Source organism: Lathamus discolor, chromosome 19 (genome assembly GCF_037157495.1).
Source record: "Lathamus discolor isolate bLatDis1 chromosome 19, bLatDis1.hap1, whole genome shotgun sequence".
Classification (NCBI taxonomy): domain Eukaryota; kingdom Metazoa; phylum Chordata; class Aves; order Psittaciformes; family Psittacidae; genus Lathamus; species Lathamus discolor.
Genome location: NC_088902.1, coordinates 6155444 through 6169027, shown reverse-complemented (window position 1 = coordinate 6169027; position 13584 = coordinate 6155444). Strand labels below are relative to the sequence as shown.

Sequence of the window (13584 nt, the reverse complement as noted above, 5' to 3'; positions counted from 1 at the left end):
GGGAGAGTCTGAACGCTGACCCGGCTCCTTCCAGCCCCACCTTTATCCCCCGGGCAGCAGCAGATGAGCATTAGATCTTAATTACAGGTCCCCAGGAGCAGGGACCGAGGACGCCGCGGTGGAGGGTGTCCAGTCAGCGTAGTGGCGGGGGGGGGGGGGGGGTACATGACTAATGCAAACCCACTGGCCATGGGCAGTCTGGTCTCTGCCCGCAGCACAGAGGGGTTGTGTGGCAGCATCCCTGCACCCCTTGGTGTGCTGAGAACAGGCAACCTCATAGCATCGATGAGAGCTTCTGCAGGTTTTTGAGCCTTTTTTGCCTGCAAGGAGGTGCCAGCCAAACCTTAGATCCCACTGCAGGACATTCCCTGCGTTCCAGCATTACAATCCCCCCATTTTCCCTCCAATTTTATTATTCTAGGGATGTGGTGGTTTACAGTGTGAGGAAGGAGCAATGATGGAGACTGAGGGTCTCCCCCTCCCCGCTCAGGCTTAGGCCTTGGGCGATGCCACAGACTGCAGCCGCTGCAGCTCCAGGGCACGGATGAGGAGGAGGAAGGCGATGCTCAGCAGAAGCAGCCAGAAGAAAACCCAGTAGTGCTGCGGGAGGAAGAGCCATGGCCGCCACAGCACCTCTGGGGCCCCCTTGGACCTGGAGAGAAGGTGACCAGGGACACTCATCAGCCAGGAAAGGAGAGTGAATCCCTCCTCTGCCCCAGCTGGGGACAAGGAGGGGTTCAGCTCAGCCCCAGACCTCACTGGCCCTTTTGCAAACCCAAATGCAACAAGCCTGGGAGGGCACAGGCGACCCACAATGCACAGGGAAAACTGAGGCAGAGGAGGGTCAAACTGGGGCAGACAAGCAACATCCCAGCTTTACATCATCAAATTCCCCAGCCCATTTCCCATGTGCAGTCCTAGGACCACAAAGAGCCCAGCAGCCACAGGCAGATACTGGGCACACACAGGATGCTGGGCACACGTAGGGTTCTGCTCACATCAGTCCAAGCTGCTCCGGCTCCTTGTTCCCTGCACTTGAGCCTTTGTCTTGTGCCTCAGCCGCTGGGTCCCCGGTCACGGTGCTGCCCTGGCCCTGCGGCTCCAGCTCGCTCCTGGGGGGAGAGAGGACCCAGTGCTGTGCCGTGCCCCGTGGGGCAGTGGCAGCCGGTGCCGTGCCACCCGCTGCAGTTACCTCTGGGTGCTGCGCCAGCGCTGGGCCCCGTCCCTCTCCAGCTCACCGGCCAGTGCCGCTCGGCTCTCAGGGCTGGCACCTGGCTGGGCACCAAAGGTGGGAACATCAGTAGGGACCCAGCGCCCCGGTAGCACCGAGCCTGGGGACACGTCTGACAGCGGGACACAGAGCTCTTGTCTGTCCCCGCTGCACGTGTCCTTACCAAGAGCTGCTTGGGGATGACGGCGATGCTGACTCTGCGGCGGGCAGACCCCTGCAACGGAGGGGCTGGGGGTGAGCGCTGCCCGTGATCCCCATCCCCTCCTTCCCCATCGCCTCCCTAGCACAGGGACACCAAGGAGAAGGGACACTGTGCCAGCCTCCCACTGGCCCTGGAGCTAAGGGGGGAAGCCTGAGAGCTGGTGGGATGAGGGAAGGTCAAAGCCAAGGGGTTTGTGCCTGTCCTCACTGCTTCAAGCCGTGCCAGCAGTGCTGTCTAGCGCCCTCCCCGAGCGCTCCCCTACCTCTTGAGCTGTAGGGAAATCAGTGCCGAATTCGAGCTGGTGCTAGAGAACAGCCAAGCCTGCGCCTCTCACGCTATGACCCTGGAACGCAGAGGGACCTGCCTGAGATCTCTGGGACAAGCAGCACCCAACCTCGGGCACCCTGTCTCCCTGCAGCCCCAGGAGGCCACCCCTACGTTTTGCTTCATCCCCGGCACCTCTAGCAGACCTTGCCCGCAGCAAGCATTTGGCAGGGATGGCATCACATGGGGACAGTGGGTGCATGGCGACCGCAGGCGAGGGAGAGCAGCAGGGTGTGGGGAGGTGGTGGCTCTGGGGCTGCTGAACTGGGACCAGTTACCTGCTGGAAAGTTCGCATCAGGGGATGAGGCCTCAGCCGTGGTTCCGCGTCATCTGGGGGCAAAGAGAAGCAGCCTTACATCACCCCCAAAAATGAAGATAGGGCTGATGGCGGCAAACCTCCCTCCCATCGAAAGCTGTCCTGGCCACATGCTCAGTGCTTGGTACAAGTCATAGGATCCCAGACTGGTTTCTGTTGGAAGGGACCTTAAAGCTCCTCTAGCTCCAACCCCTGCCACGGACAGGGACCCCTTCCACTGGAGCAGCTTGCTCCAAGCCCCTGTGTCCAACCTGGCCTTGAGCACTGCCAGGGATGGGGCAGCCACAGCTTCTCTGGGCACCCTGTGCCAGCGCATCAGCACCCTCACAGGGAACAGCTTCTGCCTTAGATCCAACCTGAACTTCCCCTGTTTCAGTTTGAACCCATCACCCCTTGTCCTATCCCTGCAGTCCCTGATGAAGTGTCCTTCTTCAGCATCCCAGTCACTCATGTGCCCTGTCCAAAGGGACCTTGCTTTCCCACATGGCAATGGCATACATGAGGTTTGGAATCCAGGGACAGAGTGTCCTTTGTATGCCCTGTGCCCCCCTGCCCTGCATTCCCTGCAGCATGATGGCATTCCAGCCACCGGCACCTGCTCCCACGCCACGTCTGCTGTTACACCAGCATCGGAACCCACATTTGTCATCGGGTCCCAGCTGTCACCCACCCTCTGTCCCAGCCTGATCAATCCACTGGCTCTCCATGCAGGGTCACGCTGACCCCCAGAGGGGTTGGGACCAAATCCCATGGGATTGCTCCATGCACACCCCGCAGAGCCCACCTCACCCTGGCTCTCTGCCAGCTGCCGGTTGCGGGAGTTCTGCTGGATCAGGCGCTTCATCTCCTCCAGCTCCGTGTGCTCCCGCAGGTGGTGCCGCTTCAGGTTCTCCACGTGCTGGACCATCACCTCTGCTGCTCGGCTCATCCGGGCCTCCTGCGGCCAGGCAGGATGGGAGATCAGGCTCCTCATTCCCTGGCCCCTAAAGACCCAGATCCCTGCCTGTCCTGCATTGTGCATCCACCCAGGGAGTGCAAACGCTCCCAATGGCAGGCAGATCCCTTGCACCCAGTACGTGCAAACACAGAATCATAGAACGGTTTGGTCTGGAAAGGGCCTTAAGATCATCCAGTTCCAACCCCCTGCCATGGGCAGGGACACTTTCCACTAGAGCAGGCTGCCCAAGGCTCTGTCTAACCTGGCCTTGAACACTGCCAGGGATGGAGCATTTACCACTTCTTTGGGCAACCCATGCCAGTGCCTCACCACCCTCACAGGGAAGAACTTCTTCATGTCATGCCATGTTCAGGAAGTCAACATCAGCACCTCGAGGAGGGACAAACCCCAGCAAGCCCAGGGTGGGTCCCCAAGTCCATCCACAGCTGCCCTCATAGCTCCCAGCCTTGCAGGGTACAGACATCACAGACCTGATGTACAGCCCCCAGCTTCTCTGCAGCACTGGTTGCCCGCTCCACAGCAGTTGCCAGCACAGCCAGGCTGTGCTGAAGCTGCTCCAGTGTCTCCCTGCAGCCCGTGTCAGTGCAGAACGGACCCAGCCTCTATGGAGGGAAAGGACGAAGCTGCTGGAGCCAGGACTTTGGGTTGTCCAAACCCCTCTGGGGCTGGATGTCCCCAGTAGATGCCAGCTCCCTGCCCTGATGCCCACCTACCTCCAGAGCAGCCCGGCACTGCCCCAGCTCCTCCTGGATGTTTTCCTCTGCCGCATCCCGTGCCCGTTTCTCCACCTGCACCCGCTGCTGCAGGGTGAACACATCACAGCGAAAGGCCAGGGCGAGGTGGGTAAAGGCTGCCTGCAGGCAGGAGGGAGAGAGGTGGGACACAGTGTGAAGGGGATGCCACCAGGGCCATGCGCTGCTGTCCCCAAGGCACAGACAGACCCCCTTAGCAAGCCACCAAGCAGGGCAGTGTGAAGGATAGTTAGCATTTGCCCCAGAAGCCATTAGGCTGCTGTGTAATGGGGATGGTCCCCATGAGATGCCATCCTGCCCAAGAGACGTGTCCCATGGGTAATGCATGTCAATCCCAAGCCCTCCTGGCAATAGCACACACCAGGCAGATGCCAGCCCTCACTGCAGGTCCCAGCTGACAGCGGAGCCTGACTCAGCCCTGGCACTCACAGCAAAATGGTTTTTATTAGCGTGGCTTCCACCACCTCCCCGGCTTAGGGGTGCTTTTGGCAAGCTGCAGAGCACCCGGTGGGAATGCCGAGCATGGGCTCATCTTGCTGTGGAAATGCAGCTGCCTCCAAACGCCAACAGCATCGCCAGGAAAGGGATTTGTGGCTGCCAGGGGACTGCGGTGCCTGGAGGGTGGCCAGGAGCAGGGCACAGCCCTGGGACCATGAGCCAGCAAAGTCCCTGTGTCCCCCTTCCCCAGCCTCCCCCTTCCCCAGCCCTCACCTCCACATCCTGCTCTGTCAAAGCCACCCTGTGGAAAGAGAAGTGCTGTCAGGGTTGGACTGCGTGCTGAAAATGCCCTTGGTCTGCTCGCAGGGGTGCCAGCCACCTCCAGAAGCCCAAGTGCCCCTTCTCTGGAGGATGGGCTCTTGTACAGTGGAAAAGGAGGCAAGTCTGACCCCTGGAGCACGCAGTGCCCTGCTATGGGACCCCCCTGTCCCATAGTCCCTGGAGGTGCTCTCTGCTCTTACCCATGCAAGCCGAGTCTCTCCAGCACCACGAGCTCACTGGGGAAACTCAGCAGTGGCTCCTCTGGGGTTTGTGCATCTGCAGGAAGGCAGCAATGCCATGGGAGAGACCACATGTGAAAGCTTTTCCTTGGCCATTCCTCCTCCCTCTGCCCTCCTGTCCCAGCAGATAGGAAGTGCCCATGGTGTGGGACCATCCCAGTCCTTCCCCCAGCATCAGGGGGCTTCAGACCCCTCCAGCCCAGTCTCCCTTCCCCATGTCCCCATCAAAGGAGATGACTCTCATCAGGCCATGCTGTTCCCACACTCATGCCCAGCTTCTCCAAGCCTTCCCCTAAGGCAGGGGCTTGGGAGGGGACTCACCCACCTTCCTTGGCCCCAGCACTGTCCCTGGTGTGCACAGCCACCTCCTGTCTGTCCGTGCCTGGCACCTGGGGGACACAAGGGTACTGTTGGAGCAAACCCCTCCCTGGTGCCGGACAACATTCCAACAAGAGCAGCACCGAGAAGCTGGGGGTCCACATGAGCCTGAGACAGTTTGAGGGAAGAGCCCCCCCAACCTGCTGCCCTCCTCTCCCCTCTCACCTCACCAACGTGCTCCACGCTCTGCTCACTCCCAGCCAAAACCCTGTCTGGGTGCCCCTGGGGACTGCTCATCCTCCCTGGGGACAAAACAGGGTGTTTGGAGCTGGGCAGCAGTGTCCGCTCCCCAGCCTGACACCACTTGAAGGGAGATCCCAAAATCTCCGCTGGCATTTCTGCAGGCTCTCTGGGCAGATACCCCCCAGTAAACCCCTGTGGGGTGAAGGGAACTGGGCCAAGGCAGTGGGAGGACGGTGAGGTCACTGCTGTTGAGGTGGATGCACGGAATGGGGCTGGGGTCTCAGGGCTGGATGGGTGTGGGGTTGCAGGGAGCTGCTGCCAGGCCAGGGGACACCCTCCTGCTGGACCCATATGATGCTGCTCCAGGAGGGAGAGTGCAAAAGCCACCCCATTCCTCCCATCCCCATGCCGGGCTGTCCTTACCTTCATCTGGAGACACAGGGAGCCCTGCCAGCTCTGCCTGCTCCTCCCTATGAGAGAAACCCGGGTAACCCCCAAAGAAACTCTGGCAGCAGAGGCAGTATCCCACTCGCTCTGCCCTCCTCCAGCACCGCAGCACCCCCCGATGGGTCGCTACTCCATGGGCTGCTGCTCCAGACCTGGGTCTTCTCTGAGCATCCCCTGCAGCCCGCTCTGCCTCTGTCCCTGCTGTCCCTGGCACGGGCGCAGCAGCCGCCGCAGAGCCGGCACGGAGGAGCCGGCCGGAGCCGTTTCCAGCCAGCAGTGAGTCACCAGCCCACGGCCCTGCTTCTCCTCAGCACATTAGTGCTTTATTTGCCTTTGCCCTGGCTGCTGAGCACCCCTCGCTGCGCACCGGCCTCTGCCCAGGCACAGCAGGCCCAACTGCTGGCAGAGCCCAGGTGCCATCTCACACAACTATCACAAGGACTGCACATGATTTTGCCCCCAAAAAGTGCACCAGGATGGTCTCACCACCCCAAAACTGTTCTGGGTGCAAGGAAGTTGGGCAGCTCTGCAGCATCCCTGCTCGTTGGGATGATGGAGCACACTGGGGTTGGCAGATCACCAGTGCATGGAGATACAGGGGCTGCGGCCTCGTGTTGGAGCCCAGCAGCTAACTGGAAAAGGGTTTGAGCCCCAAAACTTTGCTCCTGGCTCCAGAAGGGGACACAGTTGGGCTTTTCCCTTTTCTCCCTGCAAACCTGGGAGTCATGCTCCAGGAACGGTGGCTTCAGAAGAAGTAGCCACTGTGCCAAAATGATGCTCGGTACCTCATGTTGGAGCCCAGCACCCAAATGGGAAAGGATTTGAACCCCAAAACTTTGCTCCTGGCTCCAGAAAGGGCTACAGTCAGGCTCCTGCAAGCCTGGGGGTCATTCCCTATGAGAGGTGGCTGCAGAAGGGGTCCCTGCGCTGAAATGATGCTTCAGCCAGGTTGCCCCCTTGCCCGGCACCGCTGTCCCCATCCCATCCTTGCCAGCACCCCAAGAATCCACATACCTCTGAGCTGAGGGGCTGGGCCCCTTTATCCTCTGCCTCTGCCGCCGTCGGCACCCGTGGGCCAGCCCCTGTGCCTCCTCTTCCTCCTTTCCCAGCGAGGTCCCTGCGAGTGGCTTCATCTGCGAAGCGCGGAGGCTCCGGGACCAGCACACCTATCACGAGAGACACGCATTAACTGCGCGCAGATGGGAGAACGCCTCTTAAACGGTATATTTTTAAAGCATTTTCTCACCCAGCAGGAGCTCCAGGCTCCTCTGCTTTAGTGTGGAGGCATCTGTGGGAAAAGAGGTGGGGAGGCCCGCTGCAATTCGGGAGGATGCTGCTGGGATTCGGGCGGGCACAGAGTGATGGAGTGAGGAATTAATACAAGCCCCATTCCTGGGCAGTGTTGAAGCTGGATTACCCCCGTTCCCTTCCCATGGGACAACGGGGGCTCCTGATGTGGCTCATCTCCATGGGGGGGAGATAAGTTTGCACCTACCTACATGGCAGAATGGGAGAAACCTGCTGTACCCCAAGCATCCCCCTGCCAGGCTGGCTCCCAGACAGACAAATAGAAGAGATTCCCAAGACCAAGGGAGCTTAGACATCTTGTTTAGGCTGTTTTGCAATGTTTAAAACTCAGAGAAAGCCAGCAGAGAGTGCACAGAGTCCTGCTCCCAACGCAGGGTGAAGGGATTCTCCTGCAGGATGTGTCTCCCCAGGGGCTGTGCCCACAGACACGCAGATATGTGCTAGAAAGAGGGGTTTTTAGGGCTAGGACAGGAAACGCAGCAGAGATTGAAGGGGACAGAGAGCAAGGACTGCTTGAAGTCCCACCGGCCTGCACAGAGCCTTGGCCAAGCTCAGTATAGGTTACCCTGTCACCAAGCAGGGCCATCACCCACCTTGCTCCCATCCTGAGTGGGGCCATCACCCATCTCCCAGACCTCAGCCCTGATGAAGGTGTAAAGCAAGCAGCACTTGGTATGTGACAAAATAAGCCCATTTCATGCCTATACACTGGAAATTGTCCCTGGTACCGCTGCTCAGGGGCTCACGAGCCCCCTGGCCATCAGGGATCAGCCAAATCCATCACAATGGAGTTTTCCTCAGGGCTGGTCCGTGATGCAAAGGACTCGCTCTATAATACCCACAGGAGACCCTGCTGCTGACTACAGCTCAGACAGGCTCCCAGCCACTCACTCTTTATGATGGAAATCCAGCGGCTTGCAGCACGGCACTAATAACCCCCCTGGGAAGTGCTTCTCCTCGGCTCAGCCACTTCACCAAGCTCTCCCCGGGTCGTTACCTGCCCGAACGTGTCTCATGCAGCTGAAGGCAGATGCTGGGGCCCCCCAGCTCAGACCCAGCACTCAGTCCCCAGCAGACAGCGGTTGCGGGTGCCGGGGCCCCGCGCGGTGCGAGCTCCCCGGAGGCGAGAGCGACCGCATCTGCGGCAGAAGAGGCTGCCAGGGAAGAGCTGGATGCGAGAAGGCCTTTAAAGGACATGCATGAGAGCACCCGGGAGCTCCCGCACTGGGCTGGGGCGGGCTGAGTGGTTTGCAGGTGGCCACAGAACCTCTGCTTTTGGTGCGGGGCCGGATCCTGCACCCACTCTTTGGAGGTGGCAGAGCTGGGAGAGACCATGGCTGCTCCCTCCGTGCCTGCTGCCTGCAGAGCAGAGTGGACCTGAGTCTCAGCACCTCCCTGGCAGGAGGCTCAGGGCTCTGGACCTCTGAAGAGTTGGGAACCCCCTCATGCCTTCATGGGGGACACAGCACCAGGTTAAAGCAGGATAACAGATGAGGAGTCCCTGTAGCACCATTTGTGCTGATGCAGGGAAGCCAGTCTCCTGAGACCCCAATCCCTCTTGTCCCTCTCAGGAGCCCTACTTCCCCCCCAGCCATTACCCCCACTGCCCCTTCTCCTGCCCAATCCTTTGCTCAAATCCTCTAAAGCCGCTTTCTTCCCCTAATGAGCTTATATGGAGTCAGACTCGATGCTCAGCACTACAGGGGACCAGGCTGCAGGCAGGCAGCTGCTGTTAGCCCACGGGACCCTAATGTGCCAAGAGGAACAAGGCAGGTCCTTGTGGTCTGCAAATCTCTTAAGCCCTGAGAGGTCAGCCAGCACATGGCATCTCCCAGTCCATGGGCAGGGCTGGCCCAGCATCATACCCGTCAGCAAGAGCCAGAGCACAGGATGTGGCCCCAGGGCCTGGGAGGGCTCGGAGAACCCATTTGCAGCTCCGAAGCAGGATCTGTGCCACAGCGGGATAAGGCTTTGGAAATGGCCATCAACAGTGGTCCCCACCAGGTCAGGGCTTCAAACGTCCTTGAAGCTCCCAGGGATGGGTTTTCCCCTCTTGGGGCAAACACCTCCTGCTTTGACCTGACCCAAAAGCAGAGCTGCTGAGAAATCACGAGTCATCTTAGAGGAAGGATAGCCCACATTCCCATGCTGTCTTCCCTGTAACACACATACCCAGGAACACAAGCTGTGGTATGCACGATTAGCACAATTAATGACAATTAACACATCGTAAGTTCATAATGCCAGGACACAGGACACCCTGAAAGGCAGACTGCAACTGTCACTCTCTGCTTCACAGTCTTACACATCCCCTGCTTTCCTTAACATTACTTCCCCTGGGATTTCCTCTCTTCTGCAGCCTGTTAAGTTTTCTGTCCATCTCCTTTTCTGTCCATCTCCACAAGTTTCAGGCGCAAGGGCTGATCACTTAAGCTTCTTTTTAGAGAAGGATTTGCAGAGACACATTCCCTGAAGAGAGGAGGGTGCCTGGCCCAAGCTGCAAGAGAATGCTCAGGGCTTGGGATGACAGAGCTGGATCTCTTTTGCAGGAGAGTACATCCATGCATGTCCATCCAGAGGCAGCTGGGTGTTTTCTCAGTCTCCCAGTGAGTTTCTCAGCCGGCTGCTGTCTTAAAACACTGCTGAAGTCTCCAGGCATAAAGTCAGGTTTGCATCAGCACTGCCAGTCCTGGGCTGCCTCGCCTCCAGGCACTGTTTCATTTCAGAAAGGGGAGACCCAAGCAGATGAGAAGACCCTTCCTTTGGGCTGAGACTCAGCAGATGGAGCCCCATCGCCCTGATGCCATTCCCCTCCTCCAGGATCTGCTTTGGCACATGGATCTAAACTATTTATTTTAATGCTGAGTGCTTTTTCTAGCCAACCATGTGCTTCCTCCTCAAGAGAGACTGCAGCCAAGGCTCCCATAACAGGGCATGGAAGTAAAAGCACCTTCAAAGCATGATGCTGAGCAGAGTGTACAAAACCAGGGGGACAGGGGACAGACACCTTTGCCCGCCAGTGCCTTGCCACCAGTGCAGCCTGCTGTAGGAATGAGGCCCTGAGATACTTGGTGAAGGGATTAACACGGTGTGGTAGCTGACCAAAACTCAACTTCTCTCTCATTTACATATAATAAATACACCAAAGTGAGAAAGTGGCTGCTCCCCCCATCTATGACAGCAGCAACAGGTAATTTGACTACAGCCTCACCTCCACTTCTCCCAGAAGTATAAATATGGCATCTGAATAGGACCCCACTTTGCAGACCAGTTGATGGGCTTGCTCCTCTCTCCTCCCCTTAGTAAGATCTGCAGCTCCATCAGGTGATAGCCAGGTGGAACTAAGCTTAATGAATGACCAGTTGTTTTTTTCCACGTGAACTCAGTCAGTCACTGGCTAGCTGTGGATTTGAGAGCTAGCGCAGTGATGGAACTTATCAACAGCAGTTCCAAATCTGTATTTCTGTTGCTTCAATAAACTTCACTACCCATGAATCCGTAATTGTGAAAGCTCTCATTTAACACAACTGGATATGTAGTGTTAAATAGGCGATACTCAGAAATAAAGCTGCACTCAGCCCCTCTGATCTCTGAGGACAGGCTGGAATACAAAGGAGTTTCTTTTCTGACAACTTTCTATATTCTTAATATAACAGCAGTTCCTGCTGGCCCTGTACCCACAGAGACCCCACTTCCTCCCTGACAGCAGCAGCCTGGCAACAGGCAGGCAGCAAATCAGGCTCTGTAGCCTCTGCTCTGTGTCCTGGCATGTCCACGGCTGCACCAAGTTGCTCTGTGTGGGACACAGACCTTAAGACACCATCACATTGGCTTCCCAAAACAGAAAAGAGTGTTTCTGCTCAAAAACTTCTCTATTCCCTCTCCACACGCATGTGCTTCAGTAAGAGGCAACGCTCCTCTTTGCAAACAACCCCATTCAAGAAGCTTCTAAAAGCATTTAATAAAGTAGCCAAGGATTTCTGTGCTCTTATTAACGCATGAGCATCTAAATCATGATTGCAGTTCAGGTGTTGTAGAGCAATAAGCAAAAGCAGCCCAGCTCCCCATGCACAGACCTGTTCTGCAGCGATGAACAAGACCCTGCTGGGAGATCTCCAGCCCCAGGAGATGAGCAGCACTGAGGGGCTGTGGGCTCTGGCTTTGTCCCTCGTGTCTCCTTCCAGCGAGGTCCCAGCAGCGATGCAGCAACCTATTGCAATGGCATCTTCCCAGGGCTCCTCCTGAGGCTGGGCTGAACTTGCAGCTCAGATCACAGAGCCCATGGGCATCTGGATTATTCACTTCTCAGAGGAAAGCTGCTCAGACTGACACTGGCTGCTACTGCTGATGCGGCAAACGTGATTTATTAGGTCTGTGCAGGAGGCCCGAGCATAAAGCAACACCCCAACCCTCCAGCTAATTCATCTTTGTGTGGCCCTGTGTCTCCCCAGCTGACAGAGACCTGGCAGCCACCAGACTACACAAGGGAGAACACGATTCTCTTACTATGATTAAAAGGTTGTTGGCAAAAGACAGACAAGAAAGAGAGGTTTTGCTTCTTCTGATTCAGTTTTAAATTTCAGGCTGAATTAAAAAGCCTGCTAAGCCTTCCCCCGAGTGGTTCAGCCTCACATCTGGGTGTCACAGCCACCAGACCTCAATCCAAAACTGCATCAGCATATTAGGGATCACATGCATGTGATTCACAGGTTGTCATTAAAGCTTCTCCAGGGAGAAGCAGGGGGAATATCAGCTCCCCTGCGAGAGGGGACATAGCAACTCTCTGGACATGCCTGTAGGGAAAAGAGGCAGCCCCCCAGGGGATGGATATGAACCATTTTGAGGAAAAGAAATGGAAATGGAAATGGAAAATTAGTTTCAGCACTTCCCACCAGGGTGTTGCATGGACTAAGGTGGTCTGGCTCCTATGTGACTCTGAATAACATCTGTGAGTGCAGTATTCACACGCCTCTGCCCACCCAAAGAAGGCTCTCCACTGTTCCACCATGACATCAAGATGCCACTTAGGGAGTGGAGGCATCATCTTGCCATGAAACTGGTTCAAAACTCACCATGGGAGAATAGGAAGGCAGCAGAGTACAGAGAAAACCCATGCAATTGCTTAATATTAATTTCCTTTAAAACGAACCAAAACTGTTAGGGCAAAAAGGGAATTTCACTCCATACCATGAAGGAGGTAAATCCTTACAAATGGAAGAGGAAGCTGATAAGGAACCACTGTCAAATACCCCGAGTAAACAGGCTGAAAATTATACACTGCCTTCTACATACAATTGGGAAATGTGTAAGACAAAGCTTCAGACCTTTCCCTTCACCAGCACTGCTAATAAATCAGGACAAGGACAAACCCAGCCCTGGCTCTCCCTCCGCTCTTGGATAAGGTTCTGCTGAGCTATAAAACCTGACTGATGTCTTATGCCGCATCCAGCTCTTTGAACTGTTCAGGCTGGATTTTAAAGTTCCCAAGAGGGTCAAGAGGAGTCAAAAAGTGAAGTTTTCCATGCGGGTATTACCAACCACCACCTAAACAAGGAGTCTTCCACCAGCATTTCTAGTGTTTCCAGGGTTTGCTTCCAGTTCTCCTGCCATGACTGTTATCTTGCACAGTCCAGAGATATCCACAGTACCTGATAAGCTGCAGCCAGGAGCAAAAACAGGGCTAAGGCGGCTCTTTCTACAAGACAATATTATGCTTCCCAGAACAGGACCCCCCCTTGCAGTTTGCAAAGCTGATCCCTCACTACTGCTCCATGCAAAAACCACATAGGCTGGCCCAAAAGGCAGCTCCCAGCACACCCAGATAAGTTTAGGAGTGCAAAGACTCATACTGCACATAGCAGCCAAAAACAGCCTGTGAGAGTGAGCCTGCTGCCTAAAGAAACCAGTAAGCAGCTACGTAACCAAGCATCCATCAGGAGATGCACACTGCAGCCAGGAGAACCCAAACCCTTTATTGCTGCCCAGTCCATAGAGGCGCCGGGGCTTCCCCACAGTGCTCTAGATATACACAGCCCATCCTTCCCATTCTGCAGCAGGGACACCGGGAAGCTGATGACCAGGTGAGTTTTGGAGATGAGTTTGTCCTCAGTCATCTTCATGTGACCGACAGCCACAGCCCTGGGGGCAATGACACCAAGGTCACCGGGAGAAGCTTTGCAAGGAATCTATAAAGACCGCAGGCTGCTACCTAATAAAGCCAGAAGAGCAGGCTTAGACCTTGGTGATCAGGGCACAACTTCTATTTATGTCATAGTTTGGGCAGCCCTACAATAGCTTCAATATACTTAGCTATTAACTCACTGGTATGCAAATACATCAACAATTTGGCTCCCTGGAAGGTTTCTTCCCTTCTGCTAATGTAGACTTTGAAGCCTCACCAGCCCAGTGTCACCTAAAATAGCTTAAGAGATTCTTACTACAGTCAGAAATCTGTGCTCTCAGCATTAACAGCATCACTTAATGCTT

General features: G+C 56.2%; 1 protein-coding gene across 1 annotated transcript; it reads right to left on the bottom strand.

The window, feature by feature from the left end:
* Positions 1–381: 381 nt before the first annotated feature.
* On the bottom strand, positions 382–7062 carry LOC136023650 (inositol 1,4,5-triphosphate receptor associated 2-like). Its single transcript, XM_065698321.1, has 15 exons — positions 7037–7062; positions 6805–6956; positions 5767–5813; positions 5326–5402; positions 5108–5171; positions 4744–4819; positions 4496–4523; positions 3746–3886; positions 3503–3634; positions 2864–3011; positions 2036–2088; positions 1395–1445; positions 1193–1275; positions 999–1112; positions 382–652 (listed from the first exon to the last, which is right to left on the bottom strand). The coding sequence occupies exons 2-15, from the start codon at positions 6921–6923 to the stop codon at positions 493–495; spliced, it is 1293 nt and encodes a 430-aa protein (XP_065554393.1). The 5' UTR covers positions 6924–6956; positions 7037–7062; the 3' UTR covers positions 382–492.
* Positions 7063–13584: the final 6522 nt, after the last annotated feature.